Consider the following 20,675-nt stretch of genomic DNA (forward strand, 5'->3'; position numbering starts at 1 on the left):
GGTAGAGGGAAAACGAGTAGGAGAACCATGGATTTATCAAAACTGAGACTGAGCTGGGCAAATTCCTAGTGTCCCATTTAAAGTGCAGGGCATACCATTATCCTTTCTCTCTTAATTACAAAAATTAATGGACCTGATTCAGATTTTTGATTCAATATCAGGTCAATAAAAAACAACAGAATTTGGTACATACCTGTATATTACATTTTGGCCTTTAAATTGAAAATGGAATGAACTTGTAACTCACCCAGTTCTTTCAAATATTGCAATATATAAGAGATTTACATCTAGCAGTTAAACATACTGTAGGAATTTTAATATCTCCCCCCCCATTTAAAAAATACAGACATATTTTGAGAGTAATACACACAAAGACCGAAAAGTCACGTACATCAACAAAACATCTTATCATATATTGAACTTCAGTTGTGATAATTTTATCATCTGTTTCTAGATGAATCTGAAGGAATACAAACATGTATCACATGGAACCTCTTGTATGTATTAGAGCTCTGTTTGTGCACTAATCAAATATACCATTTTCCTAAAAGTAACAAATGTTCATTGTTGAACAGTGTCAGACTATAGTGAAAAGTACTAAATACACAAGATTTTGTTACACAGTTTACTGTACACCTTGAAGTTAATGAACATTAGTGTTGGTTCCAGCAAGATGGTGCAACCTGTCATATATCCAATGAAACTAATATGAGTGTGCTGACCATTACCTCACAATGATATGCTAAGAAGGCAGGAGAAATATCTTCTATTTTCCCCCTTCTAAAGGGCGACTGAGGATTAGGGGACCCAATTGCAAAATCCTGGTGGTGGAGAATCATCATCCACCACCTTTTTTAGTTTGGGCACCACTGTGGAGACATTAGATTATTTTGAAGCAGGAGATGCGAAAAATGTGCAGTGCCCACGCCGGGACTTGAACCTCGGACCTCTTGAATATGCACCGAGTGTGCTGACCACAAAGACATGCTAAGAAGGTGGGAGAAATATCTTATAACCTAAGTAAGTAAAAGTTTTAGTTGAGGAAGCACTGGCATCAGTTAAAAAGTAATAAAAGAAGGTATATGTAACAATAGTACAATGTATTAAAATACATACAGTGAATTAAAACATTATAGTTTCAAAATGTGGAGTTATTTCAAACAGCATACTTCATACTAATTCAGAAGTCAAACAACAAAAATCAGCATTATATTTTCAAAATTTTTACAGGACTGTTTCGCAAACCACCATCCTCAGCTGCAAAACCGGGGATTCCCCCCCCCCAGTTTTGCAGCTGAGGATGGTGGTTCAGTAAAACCATCGAAACTAGTCCTGTAAAAATTTTGAAAATATTACGCTGATTTTTGTTGTTTGACTTCTGAATTAGTATTTATTCGGCATGTTATTGTGTCTTAAGCATACTTCATATTTTTTACAGCCACCAGAAAAGGCACTGGGAAGAATTCTAATGGTTTAATTGCAAGCTTTGCTTGATGATTTGTTGGATTTTGTGGAAAGCAAAGGTAGAATTTGCTTTGATGCTTTGTTTGATATTTGAATTATTTGTAAGATGTTAAGAGTATCTAAATTGAGAAAGTAACATAGTGCAGTTAGGTGTACTTTAACTAAGTTAATTAATCAAGTTGAAGCCTTTATTATTGAAGATTTGAGAGAAATAGATGCAACAAGTAGATACCTGAAAGAAGTTTTGAGCAAAAATAACAGATAAAGAAACTAATTTAAAATGCTTAAATGATGAAGTCAAGTCCTTGCGAAGTTGACACTATAGAAGACATATTAACTGTGTCAGAGGAATACTCAGAAAAAAATTATCCCCTGCCAACAGAAAATATATAATTGATAGATTATTGAAAAATGAAATCAAAACTATTAAAATATCTTTTTCTTTTCCAACAACTGCTCAAGTTATACAGAGAATCAAATCTTTAGAGAACTCAAAAGAGTTAAACTTTCCTAAATTAATAATAAATAAATATTATGGCAATCCTGTGCTTTGGCTAGAATATTACAATCAGTTTGAAAGTGCTATTCATAATAACAGTAATCCTATAAAAATAGATATATTTAACTATTTCAAGTCATATTTAAGAGGTGAAGCATCTAATTTCAGGTCATATTTAAGAAGTAGAGCATCTAACTGTACAAGTTTTGTGTTAACAGAACAACATTACAACACTGCTTTGGATACAATAAAAAGTAGATTTGGGAACAAGAATACTTTTATACAAGCCCATCTGAATGAGTTACTTAAAATTCCTGTTGTTAAAAAAATAAAGGATTTAAATGGATTGAGAAAGTTGTTTAATAAAGCAGATACTCAAATTAGAAGTTTAGAGCCATTCGGGATTGAAACAAGATCTTTCATTACAGAGGGCGTTGTACTGAAATGTGAACATTTAGCTTCCAGATCTGATCAAAAACAAGAGATACAGAGAATAATTACACATTTTTAGAATGATTTTCACAAAGAATTTTAAAAAAAAAAAATGTTTTGAAAAAAGACTTTTGGCAACAGTTTATTATTTGAAATGAGAAATACTGTGTGCAACTTTTCAATTTATCCTTCTTTCAAAATGTCACACACAAACAAGCCATGGATAGAAGAATATGTTTTGCACTTTCTGAAAAGAAATATTCCTTTTCGATAATTCAAAAACATTGCAAAATGCTTGGGATAAAAATTTTGAATTGCAAAATAAACAACATTAATAATCATAAATGAAAAAAGCATCAATCATTATTTCTATATGCAAAGAAGACTCCAGATAAATACTCAAAAAAGGTAAATACCGTTTTTAACATTTCGATACTTTTCCATTTTGCCGGTGCAGGCGATAAAGTCGCCAATAATGGTAAAACCGATGCCAAATGGAACATCCTCACTGCTAACCTTTTACGCCTCATTTTCAAAACAAATCGCAGCCATTTTTTATCACATTGATTGTTTCTTTCAATACAATTACCTAGAATTTTTACCAGATAGTTCAATTTTATGTCAAGGCCATTCGAGGTAATTAAATCAATTAGGATGCAATCACTACGCTCACCTGAAGACGAAAATATGAAAAAGGCAAAGTCAAGGGTTAAATTCATCAATTCTAATGAGAATGCACTAGCGAAGTAAAGCGTTGCAGTTTTACATAATTTCTGAGCAAGCTATTCGTACGAATTGAAATAATTCTTGCATTTAAACTTGTATTCCAAATTATGATTTAACTTGAAATTAATGTAGATAATTACTGAATTAGTAAATTCTTAAATCAATGTCTTTTTACAAAATTTTAAACGATATGAAAATGTTGATGCCTTCAAAATAAAAATTCTTAGAACTAACATTTGTTAACATTTTTTATGTGTACACAGTATGTTGTCACCAAAAAAGTCTGCATGGCGATATTTGTGCCGGCGAAACAGAAAAGTATCAATATTTCTAAATAGCTGGTAATAATAGAAAATCTGGTGACACAGAAATCAAATGCAAAGTCTTTAAGTATATATATAGCAAAATAATAAATCAAGATTTACAACTAAAAAAGCTAATGTCCACCAAATTTTGCCAAAGTATGTGACAAATGCAGAACAATTTGTAGAACTTTAATGAAAGCTATTTAGCAGGATATAAATGGAAATACATTGTGACCCTTAATGAAGCATGGGTTTACGTACATGACTTTAAAAAAAAAAAAAAAAAAAGAGGTCTATTTATTTTCAAAAATGAAGTGGAAAAAAAGTATACAAACCTGGTTCTGTTAATGCAAATAAAGTTTCAGTAAGGGGTTTATGGCAAGATTCCCTCAAAATGGAAAATTAAAAATAAGACTATAAAAAAAAATGTTAAAAATTAATCGTACTATCAAAAGAAAGTTTTATGTCTAATACGTTTTTACGTTCCTGGGGACGCAAAAGAATATTCCATGCCACACAGGGCAGTTGTGAAAACTGATAAAGCTACTACTAAAGTTCGCATGGTTTTCGACTATAATTTCAAAATAAAACTAAATCTTTCTTTAAATGATTAGTTAGAGACTGGTCTAAATTTAAATCCTAATGTCATGGAATGATTTTATATTTCAGGAAATTCTAAACTGCATTTTGCACTGATATAGAGAAAGCATTTTTGATGACTGGAATTTCTAAAGAGATTTCAGTTTTGGTTTATTGGATTATGGCAAAGCATACTAGATCTATCTGATTAAGGGAAGAGGAGCAGAAGGACAACTTTCTAAGGGAGACTGGTTCGTATACACATAACACATGGGGAAAACCACAAAAATGGCAATGCAACTAGCCAATTTGTCTGGAATTGAACCCAAGTCAGAAATACCAGTTTTCAGTAACTTTACCACTTGGTCACTGGTGAGCTCTTTCTGAAGAGGATAGGACATTTTTAAAGTCTTATCAGAAAATGCACATCAAACTACAAAATATGTTCAAGATGCATTTGTCATTTTTTTGTAAGTCGCTGCCATTTAAGTGCAGCAATAAAAATGTCACTTAAAGCAGAACAGGAAAATTTAACTTGAATCTGTTGAAATGCTGAACCCTTCACTATATGTGGATGACATAAATTTTGGTCGAAATTGTGCTGAGCAGGCTTTTAAGCTGTCTTTTGAAGCTAAGTTGATTTTAAAGTCTGCAGGCACAATTTTGCAGAAATTAAAATTTAATTCTGAGAAAATGAAGTTATTGTGAATGCAGAAAGGAATTAGCGAAGATACTCATATTTTTTATAATTAGCTGAAAGTCTTAGGACTAAAGTGGAATCCAGTGGATAATAAATTTTCTTCAGATGTAACAGGATGAATGGACATTTTAAAGTATATGAAGAGCACAAAATGCTACGTATTACATATTGCAGCACTAGTTTTTGATCTGGTCAGTTCTGTAGCTCTATTTGTAGGTAGGATTAAGTGTTTGCTATAGGAAAAAGTGGCAGTGGTTAGGGTAATAAATTGCTGAATGACATTAAAATCAAGTGAACTAAATGGTGTTTTTAGGTTAGATGGGTGAAGGGTATCTCTGTTCCAAGAAATGTATTTGTATATTGAGCAAATTTAAATTGAAAATTGGAAATACACATATTTTACAATGCTTCTCTTCTAGCTTATGGTGCTGTCACATGTTATTGTGATTTAATTGATAAGGGTGGCATTTCAGTTTGTCTGTCATGTTGAAAAGCAGAGCAAGCATGTTGAACAAATCGGTGTTGCCAGGATTGGAAACAGTGGTTATAGAAGCTAGAACAGGAAAGTATCTGGGAGAGGTTTTTAAGGATTTTATTGATAAACCTATATATTGGACAGATTCCTTAATTGTTCTGTAATGAAGAAAGGGTTCTGTGGAACAATGGTAACAGACTGTTTCCATTGGAACAGAGTGGATGAAATGCACGAAAAATCAGATCTCAGATCTTGGAATCAATGTAGTGGAAAGGCTAATCCCGTTGATTAGTAAAGATATGCCAGCTCAGTATTTATTGGAAGATGAGCATTGGTGGTATGGTCCACACTGACTGAAAAGAAATTAATAGTTTTTTTACTAAGCATCTAGTGAAGGATATACCATAAGAAATAACAGAAACTGAGTGAAAAGGAACTAAGGTGCATACTGCTGTGATTAAGAATTATGTGATAGACAAAGTGCTTCATAAATATTCTTCTTGGACAAAACTTTTACAAGTTACAACTTGATATCTTAGATTTATTGCCAATCTTAAACAGTCATCAATGATAAGGATAAAATCAAGTTTCCTCCCTATTAGAGGCTTGTTGTAGATCATTCTTAGATAATAAACTCTGTGCAAATGCAAGAATTTAGTAAAGAAATCAATCATTTGAAAAAGAAAAAAAATAATAATAAGTCCCCACAGTAAACTCAGCATCTTATACCCATTCTTAGATGATGAGGGTATTCTCATATTGTAAGGAAGACTTAGAAATGCTAACAAATAGCACAGAATGTAAAATATCAAGTCATTCTGCCTAAATTTTCCTGAGCTATATTCCCAAACTGATAATAGAACATTATAAGTATCTACACAGAGGGACACGGAAGCTAAATTTAGGAATCACACAGAAATACTCGATTAATAATACACGAGCATTTATTACCTTGTTTATTTTTCAGAATCAAAATCTTTTTAAGTCACCAAAATGGAAAGTAACATCAGTTTAAAATTCAAAGGGTAAAATAAAAATGCATTATTTTATTGTTATTTCTTAAACATAATTTTAATGTATTATCATTATTTTAATGATAGTTATCAATGTTATGATGTTTGTAAAAGAAATCCTGGAAAACTTCGCAAATCAAATAAAAAATTTAGTGTTCAAACTGATTTTTGACATTGCCAAAATGTTAAAAAGTCACCAACTTTAGCACCACATAATTAAAGGAAGTCATATCCCCAAACGAGAAAAGTTGTTTTTGATATAATAAATTATGAACTTTTCATTTACGAAAAAAAAAAAAAGCAAAAAATATCTTTCCCAAATTTTAATTCACACTCAAAATAGCAGTTGTAAAAAACAGACAGAAATGTCAGATGAGCAAAACTGTCTTTTGAACATGCCGGCCAAAATTAAGAATTTTTAAAGAACAAAAATCATTTTAAAAAAATCTTAGGACTTTTAAGTACTTTTAAGGATTCTAAAAACCCTGTATTCAGATGCTGATTCGGAACAAAGTAGTATTAAAAACAGAAAATCCGCATCACGAAGTGTAATCTTATAAAACAGCAACTGCATTTCATGGTTTTCAAGAAAGCAAACAAATGTCTCTTTATCCTAAGCACAAGCTAAATATGTTGCACATTCATAACCTATGCAAGTTAATGTGGCTACTAAAACTAACAGAAGATTTTATTCTACCTTAAAAATCTACTGATAAAAATTTTTGAAGATAATCAATCAACAATGAAACTTGTTGAATCTAAAAAGTACAGTTCACGTACAAAATGCATTGACACCAAATTTCATTATATACAGAATTTTCAAAATAAGAATATTACAAACATATCTTATCTTTCAACAGATCAAATGATTACTGATATCATGGATAAACCAATTCCTATAGTAACAGTTCAATTTTGCAACAGGACAAACTGTGATCCATTCTATTATTCTGTTTCTTTATGCAAATGTTCCTGTAGCAAGCACACAGCCTAAAATGTATGTCAAATATGTAGGAACTGAATTTTATGTGTCTTTTGAATACTATTTAGCTTATTAACTCACTTTAAATGTTAATTTAAAATGAGTTAATAAGCTAAATATCTTCTTTCAACAGATCAAATGATTACTGATATCATGGATAAACCAATTCCTATAGTAACAGTTCAATTTTGCAACAGGACTAACTGTGATCCATTCTATTATTCTGTTTCTTTATGCAAATGTTCCTGTAGCAAGCACACAGCCTAAAATGTATGTCAAATATGTAGGAACTGAATTTTATGTGTCTTTTGAATACTATTTAGCTTATTAACTCATTTTAAATGTTTGTGAAGGTTTCAACTTATGATTTTGTTCTGCTGAAATTGAGTAATATTTCTTTCTTCTTAAATAAAGAATTTATATTTATTATAACTTTTGATTCTTTATAACTTTGCTAAAAACTACTTACTCAGTGCCTTAGCAATGTATTTAAAGTACACACAGATCAAAAACAAATTATATCGTAGAAATTTTGAATGAAGTAGAGGCTTACTATAGCTTAAGCACAGTCAAGTGGTGGTTATAGACAAGAAAGTGTCAGAAGCTGCTGACTCCTAAAAAGAGTTACCATATATTTTTATGGAAGGAAATTTTACATCTGAACAATACAATCTTCATAATTTTTTACTTATGCATCTAAGCCAGTGATTCTCAACCACTGTGCTGAGTGCCGCCAAATTTTAGAAATGTATATAGTAAAAATTTATAATGGGTTTAATCGTAGTATATGGTACATGTGAGAATAGGCGAAATTTGGTTTTTAAGACATTAATAAGTGCGTCAATTATAGTATCCAAGCTGATTTTGGTGTCCAAATTAACTTTGGAAGAAGTGGAAGAATTAATTTTGCTTTATAATAATCAAGATTTAATTTTAAAATATTCAGAAGACTCAATTAATTCATTTTGGATTAACTTTAGATGCAATTATCCCATGATGGCCAAAAAAGCTTTAAAAATATTATTACTGTTTTCTACATCTTATTTGTGTGAATTTGGATTTTCAATATTAACCAACATAAAAACTAGAGACTGTTAAATGTAGAAGATGATATGAAAGTAGCATTGCCATTTTTACGATCAAATATAAATGAATTATCAAAGACATCAAGCTCAAATTTCTCATTAAAAGTATTCTTATTATTAACTTGTAATTAATCACTTAGTAAACGTACTGCTGTTTTTGTAGAACATATTATTTTATTTTGCATTCAAAATTATTATCATAACTATTTTACACAGTGTATTTATAAATAAGTAAACAGCTTTAAAACTTGTAGGGTTTATATTTATTTTAACTAATATTTATTTTAAGTTTAAACTATCTTTCCTGTCAAGCCTTACTTTCCCCTGGAACTGCCAATGCCAGAGTATGTAAATTTTAGTAGAACGCGCAAGGATTCAAATTATGAGCGGAAGTATTGTGAGTTAAATAGAAAGGAAACGAGTTCGAGGTGTGCTGTTCTTACTTCACGAGCGCGGAGGTAGTTATCCAGAAATTGAAGAACCCCGCGTTTCGGTCTGTGTGCTTGCCTCGGAGAATGGTTAATCGTTCAACGTGATATTCAAAGTTTGCTGAATTAGCAGCGGTATTGTAAAATGCGGTGAGGTTAGTTACTTTTAGAGAGCCTCGTAGTTAGAGTCTTGTTATTATTTCTTTTCAGGTTCTTATTTTTATTTTACCGCCGGGTCAGCGTAGTTTGTGAGCGTCAAGAGCACACAATTGTAATGTCTTAAGTTGAATAAAAAGGGACTTAAACCCTTAGCAAGACTGTCTATTTTCCAGTTTCAACAGTCACCTCTTGGTTGCGTGCAGGTTGGAGGCAAGCAACTCTACAAACTTATCTTTTTCTTGCTGCCCAATTTTGAAATCGTTTAAAGTGTGCCACAACAAAAAAAGATTGAGAATCGCTGATCTAAGCCTTCAGGAATGAATTATGTTTGTCAACACAGCTTTTGCTGTGTGACAGTATTCCTGAGAAACCGAGACACAAGGTTAGTAATAAAACTAACTTAATTTAAAATCATTCATACATGGTTTTTTACTACAGCAATATTATTTATGTAGATGGTCTTGAAGATAATAATGGTATTTTGTGTTATGCTATATTTGATAAAATACTCACCTGTGAACTGAGAGGTTATTATGAGAGGACTTCGATTATTTCTATTTTGAAAATGAGGAAAAAAATATCTACTAAATAAAAAATAAATTTAAAAAAAATCAGAAAATTTAATTAAGCCTTTCAGTACAGAATAAAGGCAAAATGTGCCCTACTCTCAACTAAAGGTATTAAATGTCCTCAAGCCCCTGATGAACGAACAGAAATTAAGAAGAAATTAAATAAAAGTACTCACCTGAGGACAAAATAATCGAAGTTCAATTCCTGATTGAGAAAGATAGCAACATCCAATCAAAAAAAAAAAAAAAACTTAATAATTAAAATGACATGTTTATTTTTAGAGCATGGCACATAGGCTAAATGTGCAAGAATCACCCAGACCACTATATATAAATAAATAGAAATAGATAAAAAAAAACAGAAATTATATACATAACTTCAAGACACAGCACTTAACTATCAGGTGAAAGATTCGGTGATCCCCAAATAAGTTAAAAGAATTAAAAAGCAATAAGATATTTTGCATGGGTGAATGAACACAATGAAACTTGACAGTACAAATTCTAAATAAACAAGAATGAAAAGTATGCATAAACTTCACATGAATTTATACCTTCAAGATCTGGGTGCATAAGGGGTAAGTAGTCCGGAATATGCTCCGGCCTCACCAGAAGCTCACGACTTTCTGGCTTTGGATGCTGCAAATTTGGAGGATGTTTTATGGGAAATGAAGGAACCTTATGAGGAAATGGCACAGCTTCAACATTGCTAATGTATTCTTCAATCTGGTGAAGAGGAATTCCAAAGTCTTTAAATGTTAACCCCAGATCATCAAGATTGGGTTCTGTTCTGTTATCTAAAGAGAAAGCATGCTTTAATATAGGTTAGAGAAAGGATCTTTGTTTGTCCCTACAAATATTAAGAGCATAGTGAATTTCTTTTTGTAATAAATTTTAAATTTAATAGTATGTTTTATAAAATATAAAAGAATTTAATCACATAGGTATGAGATGTTTCAAACACTAAGATACTTTAATTTTTTAAAAAAAGAAAATTAAGGATTTTTAAATTAAGGATTAATAAGCTCAATACAATCAAACCACATTAACTTATCAGATTCCAATAATTCAGAAAGCAACAATTCAAACCAAATATTCAATTTGTGAACAAATGAAACCATAACAAATCTTAAAATTCTTGCTGAATCTGACATTTAAAGCACAAGGGGGAAAAAGTTTAGATTTAGAATATAATATTAAATAGAAGGTACAAGTGTACTTTCATTTTATATATATTGATATGATAAATGAAATATGTTTCTTAAATGTACATTTAATGCTATCAAAAAGGGGATATGGATATAAATTAACTTGAGAATAACAGCAGTTTGTAATTATTAACCAAACAGGATAACAAAGAGCAATCGCTTATATCTCAGCACTTAAATGAAAAAGAATAAAAATTCCTTTCAGAACATGACCTCAATCTAAAATAAAAAGCTCTGACAAAATTCACTTAAAACAAAAAAAAAAAAAAAAAAAAAGAAAGAAAGCTAAAATAACATAAGAAAAAGTCTAAGATGCAGCATTTGAAAATAGAAAACAAAGGTTGAATATTTAGATAATTATGCCTAAGCCTGCACATGTGTGAAATGTGCCAAAATGGAAGTTCTGAAAACTGGCTTTGTTTGGGAACACCACAGAAACTACAGACAGTCAGTCATTTTGGCTGTTAGGAACTAAGCCGAGCATCAACAATCACACACAGTTTTATTTTCTGATGGACCAAGAATGCAAGAAAAGTAATTTGAAATTTTGATATTAAAAATAATATAATATGGAATGAAATAAATATAAAACAAAGAAAAGGAATTTAATAAATTTAATGGGTTAGTCTATAATTTAGGGTGCCCCTTGGATTATCACCAAGTTGTTTCATTTATCGCCAAACTGTTGTCTCATTTATAGTAACCCAAGTAGTTGAATGTTATGGAAACCCTATTATGACATGATTGGTTGAGTGACTGCAGTGAATTTTATTGATGGGAAAATATTTGTAAGGCATTGGTTGTCAGTTTGGAAGTACATTGCTTATTTTGTGCTGTACACACTAAATGGTTATATATGGTGAGGTTCCTTTACGATTTAGAACAATTAATTGACTGATGTGTAAATGAAGGTTTACGTAGTAGTCATTATAAGTGTCCTGTTCGTACGAAGGAAATGCGTATGGTTGAACATAAAGATCATTCAGATGGCTTTGAATGGGTTTGTCGCAAGAAATGCCACCAACAGTCCAGCACTACGGAGGATATTTTTTACTCTTATTTTTGGTGACAGCAGTATGCATATTCCAGTTCAGATAATTTTAGAAAGTTTTTAGATGCTGTTAAGGAATTTTATGTGCCACAGACTGAAGACACAGAAATTTTTAAATATGGTAAGATGATACTTCCTTTTTGTAATGTGTATACGCGATAGCGTATATTTCCTGTTTCATTTTATTTCATCATGTGATTTAAAATGGAGTTTACTGAGCTTTGATAAGCTACAAATTTTGTTCAATTTTGGTGATGAGTAACTTTGTTCTAACATTATATGACATCATCATTCTCCTGATTTTTTTAAGTGAAAATAGATTGATGTGTACATGGACTCCAAGTTTATGCAATTCTTCGAAACCTTAAAGCAGCACCCTTAAATATCATATATTTTTACCATTTAATGCATTGAAATAAGGATTGTAGAGGACTTCTTTCGTGCAAAACACTATCATAATATATTCCATAGGAAATATAAAATTATTGAACAAAAATTTAACATCCCTCCAAATAACAATTTCCCCATAACTTTCAAACTTCCAGAATAAAGAATTTGTCAAAATTAAAGTTCAGTTTCAAATCATATTAAGATAATATATCGAAATTATTGTTTTTAAGATTTTGTAAGGTTTATGACTTTTTAAATAATGGGAAAAGTCTTTTAGGAAATTTAAAAAAAGAAAATTCAAGCTATGTCTGGATTATAATTTAAACGAGGGGTGATCCAAAAAAAGTGTACAAGGCAAATGAAAAAGTATTTATTAACAATAGAAACGAGATACAAATGAGAATCAAGAGACACATCTGGCCTTCACTTTTCCACATAGTCTCCAAACCTGATTAGGCATTTGTCAGAACGTTTGACCAACTTGTTTATCCCGTCTAGATATTAATCAGGCCCTGCTCATTGAACCATTTCTCAGCAGCTGTTTTCACTGCATCGTTTGAGGTGAACCGTGTTCCGGATAAGTATCGCCTCAACGCCGGACAATTGAAATAGTCACTTGGAGCCAAATCGGAGCTGTATAGGAGGTGATTCCAGACCTCCCACTTGAACCTTTGCAGCAAATTCCTGAGTCTGGCGAGCTGTATGGGGCCTGGCATTGTCATGCAGAAGAATGATGCCTTTGCTCAGTAATCCAGGCCGTTTGTGTCCGATGGCTTTACGCAATTTCGTTAAGGTGGCACAGTAACGATCAGCCTTAATGGTATGGCCATGCTCCAAATACTCGTTTAGGATAACGCCAGTCGTATCCCAGAAAATGGTCGCCATCACTTTACCGGCAGAGGGTGTGACCTTAAACTTCTTCCTCGTCGGTGATCCAGTGTGTTTCCACTCCATCGTGGCTCTTTTGGATGTGGGGGTGAAGTGATGAAGCCATGTTTTCCTCACCGGTAACGATGGGATCAATGAAGTGTTGGCCGTCTGAATGGTATCGCTGAAGAAATGTGAGGCTGCACATCATTCGAGTGGCCTTATGCTCTGCGGACAACGCACGTGGAACCCAGCAGGCACAAACTTTGGAATAACGCAACTCATCGGTTACGATACACTGAACGTTACCATAACTCAGGTCCAACTCTGAGGCAATCTCACGCACGGTTACTCGTCGATCACTTTGGATGATTTCTTCAACACGTGCCGTGCTGATATCCGTCCTTGAAGAACTTGGATGGCCGCTCGCTTCCATATTGCGATTTTCCACATGCTCCCTGCCCGCTTGATAAGAATGACACCATTTCGCTACCTGTTGTCTACTCATTGCTTTGTCCCCGTATACCTCAACGACCTATCTGTGAATTTCGGATGCGGCCACATTCTTGGCCCATAAGAATCGAATTACGGCTCGCACCTCTATGCAAGACCACTTTTCTAGACGTCGTGCCATTACTGTCGCTCTTAAGTGATTGCGCACTGATGCTACTTACTCGTAGAACCGCTGTAGGACAACTAGTGCCATCTGTCAACCACCCTGAGTGGAAATATTCGCTCCACAATTATGACGTTTCAAATGCTTCTGCTTGCAAACTTTTTTTTTTGATCAACCTACGTAATAAAGACCAACACAAAATACTAACGTGCATCTCCATATAAAAGCATTGAACCCTTCAAAACTTAACCGCTTAACAGTTTTACTTGTATGTCATACGGACAGTAATTTTTTGCACAGCCTTATTTGCCGAGCATCAAATTTCCAAAATTTTAGTTTTTGATTATCCTATATTATTTATTTTAGCTTGCTTTTTCCATTTCTAGATGATGTCACATGACCATAAGAACAACTTTGCAAGGGTTATTACTATTTATTATTATTATTTTTCTTTTTGCTACTGAATTCCCAGCAAAACATCTGCTTTCTAACAGAACACCTAAATCAGGTATTTATAACTTGAATCTACCCGTTCAATACATTTCTGGTCTCTGCTAATAAAAACACTCCCACTGTGACTGTCCTTCTAAAAACGGTTGTAATGAATGTTCATAATATACAGAAATTTATACCATAAAACATAAATCATATACTGCAAAGTATGCTTCAACTGAAAAGGAATTTCAAAGTTATCAACTGCCCAAAAAAAAAAAAAAAAAAAAAAATGTCATTGCATCACCAGCTATTCAACTACAGTACAAATAGGGACAGCCAATAAACAAGAATATTATCTGGACCTCCTAGAACACTTTTTTTTTTCTCAGATACTCAAGAAAATGTATGTGCTCAGACTTTTCTGATTAGCTGAGAAATTCTCATCAAATATTACAAGCAATATTCCGCAAACTGCGCATCACAAGTTTAAAAAAAAAATTCTGATTTAATGGAAAAATACTATGTGAAGAATGCTACATAAAAAGGGATGATTCCAGGGAAAAAATTCTACTGAGATTTTTTTTTTTTTTTTTTTTTTTTTTTTGTAAAAGTTTACAATGTGGTGCCCCTTGTTTTTTTGGTGATTCTTTTTTGAAGCCAAGCTCGGCGGCAGGAAGGCACATTTTCAAGATGGCTGCTACATAAAACCAAAATAAGAAGTAAAAAAAATCCACAAACTCAGTGTCCAGGTACACATCAATCTAGTTCCACATAAAAAATATCATGAAGCTAAAACCAAGTTAAAACTATCATGGGTACCATCTTGATAACCAGAAACAAGGTTTCATCACCAGAATTGAATAAATTTTGTCGTTAATCGAAGGGGCACCCAATTTTACACTAGAGCCACATTTTTAACCTGTAAAAGTAACAATAATGTTTATACCTGAAACTGAAACAAAGGTCAAAACAACTATTCTGTTGATAAAATAATTTCTTGCTAGTAAACCGACATTTTCTTCATAAATTTTCATTCTAATGGTTAGTGATAAAATACATACAGATGAAAAATTTTCCCAAACAAGTGTGAGCATGAAATTACCATGTTTACTTGCATAATAGTCAAACTTTTTTTGTTAATTTTTCATTGTGAAAGTCTAGGTGCGACTACTGTGCGGAAAAATCTATTACACAATATATTACACTTTTGACGATTTTTTCTGCTTCAAAATGGGGGTTTATTATGGGAAAAAATACGGTTATGTCATAAATCACATTTTTTACTAACTGGCATTTTGCTTCTTGAATTAGATACTTCCATGTTACTGTGGATTTTACTATTAAAGGTTACCAGAATTATCAAACTGATAGTCAGGCGGATGAAAGCAAAATATAATGATTCATGTCAGGTTGGCATCAGCGTTGAAGTGAAATTAAAAATTGGGACTCTCCATGTGTTTTATTATAAAAATTATGAAATATGAAAACAAAAAGCATTTCTTAAAATTGAAAAAAAAAAAAAAAAAAAAAAAAAAAAAAAAAAAATACAGACTGTTGCTGATTCCAGGGTTCGTACACATTTCCTTACATGAAAATTAAGGACCATCAAAGAAAAAATTAAGGACCTATCAGCAAACAAAAAAAATGAATAGAATAAAGCAATTATCCATACAACCGACTTCATGCTTGTAATTTCACTTTAAGAAACTAACAGAAGTGTGTATTATGCACTATTATTAAATTCAATTTAATACTTACCATAAAACAATTTTGAAAATTAAACTAACTCCCTACAAGTTATGAAGTGGATAACATTAAATTAGGAACATAATTTCTTTAAAAACATGTATAAGTATATTTTACACTAATAACAGTCACTATTTTAGAGATTTACATGATTATTATTTAACTTATTTGATATTTATTTAAACACAGTCAACTACTATTATAATCACAATGTAAGAATATTTTGCAGATTAAAATAACTGATTTGTAAACATACAATTTATTTCCTTGGTTTTTTTGAAAGATACTAGAATAATAAACTGTACAATAAAAGATACAAAACATTTGTGCTTTTTTTAAATCTGAAATCTTTTCAGCTATTTTAACATCTAATTTATGTCTATTTTCTTTTCTTTAACTATTCTTCTAAGTTCATTTGCTTTGATAAACAAATCAATGTTCATGCTGGTCTCAGCTTCATCTGCTAAAGCATCTACTTCTTCATTAATATCTTTAATGTCCCTTTGAAGAAATTTTTTCTTCTGCTTCATATAATCAATTTCTTCCTCAATAATATTTCTTTTCCTCTTTGAATTTTCAGATTTAGTTAAAGATTTTTGTTCTTCTAAATAACGAATTCCACTTCTTGCAGAAGCTGCTGCTGATCTCCTTTCTTTATTAATTTTGATATTAAGAACACCTCCAGAAAATTTTATGTAATCAAATACTGTGTGTTGAAAAATGTATGATGAGTCACTTAAAATTTCAATTGCTTTATTTACAAAGCAGCCCCTTTCCACAGAGGCCTGTTCATGTGACAAGATAAGAATACTTGTCACAGTGAATACTTGAATAGTGAAAATATACATTTTTTACTATATATATATATAATTTATTTCCTAAACAATATTGATTAATTGATTATATTATCTCCTAAGTTTAATTAAAGTAGAATTATTTTAAAAGAGTGAATCCATACTGGTAAGTTATATTTTGAAAGATATATATATATATATATATATATATACAGTACAAAGTCCGAGATCCGGACATCCAATATCTAGAATGATCTAAAATCCGGACCTCAAAGCCACCGCCAACCAATTTTTTTTAGGGCTTTTTTGAAGGGAAGGGGTATGCTTTATGCACGCGCATTAGATTTTTTTTTTCCTCATCATAAAAAAACATGTCGGAAATCCCGATTCTTAACCTCAGTTTGGCGCTAAATAAAATATCTCATTATTGAAGAAATAATTATTTTAGCATAAATTTGTGTGATTAGTAATTTGACTCCATTGCTGCGTAATTTGACTCCATGCTTGGCATAATCTCAAACCGAAACATTTGTTAATTTTACACCAACTAATATTTTATATCCTTGATGCCGAAATCGCGAATCATTATTTATTGTATTTTGCTTTCATCACCGCATGTTTATCAACGGATGACAACTTGAGTGATGAATTATGCAGCGACGCCAAATAACAGAGTATTATCCGATTACAGATTTAAGTTTAATGCGCTAAAATGTTGACAAGGGGAGATTTAGCAGAAATTTCTTTCCTTATGCTAAAAATAGATTTTGTTAAAGATACTCATAGAACAAACGATTATATTTAGTGCTATTTGAATTAAGAATAACTGATTTGTTATTCACTTAAAGCCAGAACCAGCGCCAGAGCTCGCATGGCCGCACCACGCGGCAGAATTTAGTTAAACAGAAGTTTTTCATTGCGATGACAATGCCCAATCATCAATCAATTAACAGATGGCGAAATCTGTAGTATGGTTCTAAATCCAGAAAATACAGCTACCGATAGTGAAGAAAGTAACAGACAGGTAGGTTACTGAACGAGAAAAAATTTTGATTGACAAGTTATTCGGAATTCTCGACACAGCAATTACAGGACTTGAACAATGGAACTTAATAACTGAACAAGAAATTATATGTCTATAGTATTAGTCTAAAGTATTAGCAGAGAAATCAAATCAAACAACTCACATTGAAAGAATGTTTAATAAAGTAAACATATAAATATTAAGCTCTTTTCTTTTGTAAATTTTGATACCCTTTAAATCATAAATGCTTCATTATTTCATAAATCACGATTTCATATTTTCAATTTTATAATTTCTACGTGCCATCTTAGTAGATTTAAAATGATCTAATATTCGAAAAAATCTCAAATCTGGGATCGCCGAAGTCCCGACGAGTCCAGACCTCGGACTTTGTACTGTATAAATATATATAATACGAAATGTATATTTTCAGTTAAACTTCTACCCAATAACTTTAGTAATTCATGAAAGTTAATTTTGCGTCTAGTTAATTCAGGAAAATTAGTTTCAATTAGTTGTTTTCAGCTTTAAAAGTATTTAAAAAATTTTAATTAGTTATTTTCAATTAATAATTGTATCGCCATTAGCAAAAATTATGCATTACTATCAACAACATAGGTTTAAACCAAATACTTAATTGTCTATTGAAGCTTCAAAACGTATTTCCGAACTTCACTTTTTCTCGGCTAGCGTTACCGAATTTGCCCTTGGCGACCTAAAATCGAAATGGAGTCAACAGATTTCCCGCGAAATCGATAACAGACCCTCTGCAGAAATAAACTCATAATCCCGATATCCCATACATATAGTATGTGCAAAAGAGAATAAACTCCGTAGAAGGTGATAAAAAATTAATTTATGGCTTAATTGAAACAAACACAGAAATTAAGCTAAGCAAAACCGTGTAAAAACAAATTGAAACAATAAAACGAAACTTAATTTTCATGTGAATTTTCAGCGCTGACTCTCCCATTCTAGAAATTTCAATTTGTTTCAGACAAAGACCACATTTAAGGATTGCCATCCATCAATATCCAGTCTTTGTAGTCAGCTTGATGAAGCCACAGTTTATTGAAAATGCACTTTCCAGGCATCTCGTTCCTATTGGCGTCGGAAGATTGGCTTTCCACGTTGGGATTGCTCTAATTTTGGCAAATATTTTCAGAATCCCCCCCCCCTTTTTTTTTTCTCGAGCACCTTCATCATCACTTTCGCCTCTTAAAGAACTTCCGGCTTCACGCTTTCGTCACAATCTGCCTAAATTTATGGATAACACCTGTTTCGAAAGATTGGGTGAATAGCCAATCAGACACCGATACTTTCGTTCGGGTAGCTAATTTTTTTTTTATTATTATTATTATTATTATTATTATTATTATTATTATTATTTTATGGTTTGCAACGCAAATCCGCCAACAGATTGGTTAAGAGCCGTGTAATTTTAATTCCATATTCATGAGAAATCGTAATTCACACTTAGAATGGCAATCATTAGAAATGTCAAATGAGCAAAATTAAGGACCGTTTATTAATTTTGGCCAAAATTAAGGACTTTTAAGGACCAAAAATGATTTTTGAAAAAATTAAGGACTTTTAAGGACCGTACGAACCCTGGATCCAGACATCTAAAATTTAGATCATTTCGGATATTGTACAACCAGATTTTGGACTTTGGTACAGACAAATTTGAGCATAATGCATAGTAAAGCCATACATCAATAGCTGACTCCACCAGAGTACATATAAAGTGATAGACATCTGAGGACTCTAAAAATGTTTCTGCACTGGAAATGGTAAATTTATAATTTTAGAGACTTCAATTGCAGTTCAATAGTTTGAGCTGGTGAGAGGTGTTGTCATATTTCAGAGGTAAAGTCTGAATTTTCATACATGACAATTTCAAAAAATACACAATGAACACAAGAATTTCAGCAAAATTTTTAATTTAGAGCAGGGTATCAGAATTTCACCACTGGTAATATAGGAATAGTCTCACTATACTTCACCCTCAATATTGATGGAGAACATTCCAGGGTAACAATCTGAGGGTCTTCCATTCCTCTTCCCCTAATGTGACACTAGAGAGGACTTTCAACTCACCAATACTTGAAGTGCTCTCAAGTCACTGAGACTATATCCCAGGCATGACCAAACTTCAAGACGATAGGAGCAACATGACAGATTTTATGAACGTTGGAGAGTCGCAAGTCCAAATTTATATAGTTTCAAAAATAATGAAACAGGTTTTGAATATGAAGAAAGTTTTCAAAAAAATCAATGGATATGTTATTAACATGATTACATATAAAGATGAATAAATACATCTTATATCTACTGCTTTGTGTGTAAAAACGTTGGTTTTATGAACGTCCGAGAGCCGCAAGTCCAAATTTATATCGTTTCAAAAATAATGAGACAGGTTTTAAATATGAAGAAACTTTTGAAGAAAATTAATGAATATGTTATTAACATGATTACATATAAATATGAATAAATGGATCTTATATCTACTGTTTTGTGTTTAGAAAAGTTAAGTCCCAAGAAAATTCAAATTTGTAATGCTTGCACTGAGCAACTGAGGGTTTTTTTTTTTTTTTTTTTTTTTTTTTTTTTTTTTCAGGTAGAGAAACCTAATATTTTCTTCTGGTTTCCTTTATATGTCTCCATTTATAATTATTGTTGTTTTATTTTAGTAGAAGTAAAATGAATTGGAAGCATATTCATTGGTCTACAATTACATAAAAAGATTATTTGAGTACATTACAAATCATTATTTAAAAGAAAATTGAGGTATATATTTTTTTAACTAATGAGCCGTCTTTCAGAAAGGATAAATTAAATGGTATACGTCAACTGTTATTTGAGAAAAAAATATTTATTCAAAAATAAGCTATTAACTTTTTTAGGCTTTTGCTTAAAAAGTAATTTTGTTTCTCCACACAATTAATATAAGGACAAACATGCTGAACAACTACTTTTACTGATGCCCCATATAGAATTTACCAAAAAAAAGAATATGCTTATATTTGAATAATCAGTATCTTTCATGACGGCCCTGACTGATACAATATTTCAGCGTGGCATACTGCTACAATTTTTTTAGTAATCAGTACACTTCACAACACTGA

The 20,675-nt window shown here is 31.7% G+C and overlaps 1 protein-coding gene across 6 annotated transcripts in view; it reads right to left on the minus strand.

Annotated features, from left to right (window-relative positions):
- LOC118191421 (uncharacterized) overlaps positions 1-20,675 on the minus strand; it is a 90,502-nt gene that overhangs the window by 62,687 nt on the left and 7,140 nt on the right. For 4 of the 6 annotated variants that reach the window (XM_035362220.2, XM_035362219.2, XM_035362218.2 and 1 more), the window contains exon 2: positions 9,971-10,213. The exons of 1 other annotated variant lie outside the window; for it this stretch is intronic. In XM_035362220.2, coding sequence (XP_035218111.1) covers positions 9,971-10,213 — 243 coding nt within the window. Of the gene's footprint in view, positions 1-9,970; positions 10,214-20,675 lie in introns of those variants that run through there. One more of the 6 variants, XM_035362223.2, reaches the window with a different exon arrangement.

Source organism: Stegodyphus dumicola, chromosome 5 (assembly GCF_044657685.1).
Source record: "Stegodyphus dumicola isolate Sdum_Otavi_A_Nest chromosome 5, ASM4465768v1".
Taxonomy (NCBI): domain Eukaryota; kingdom Metazoa; phylum Arthropoda; class Arachnida; order Araneae; family Eresidae; genus Stegodyphus; species Stegodyphus dumicola.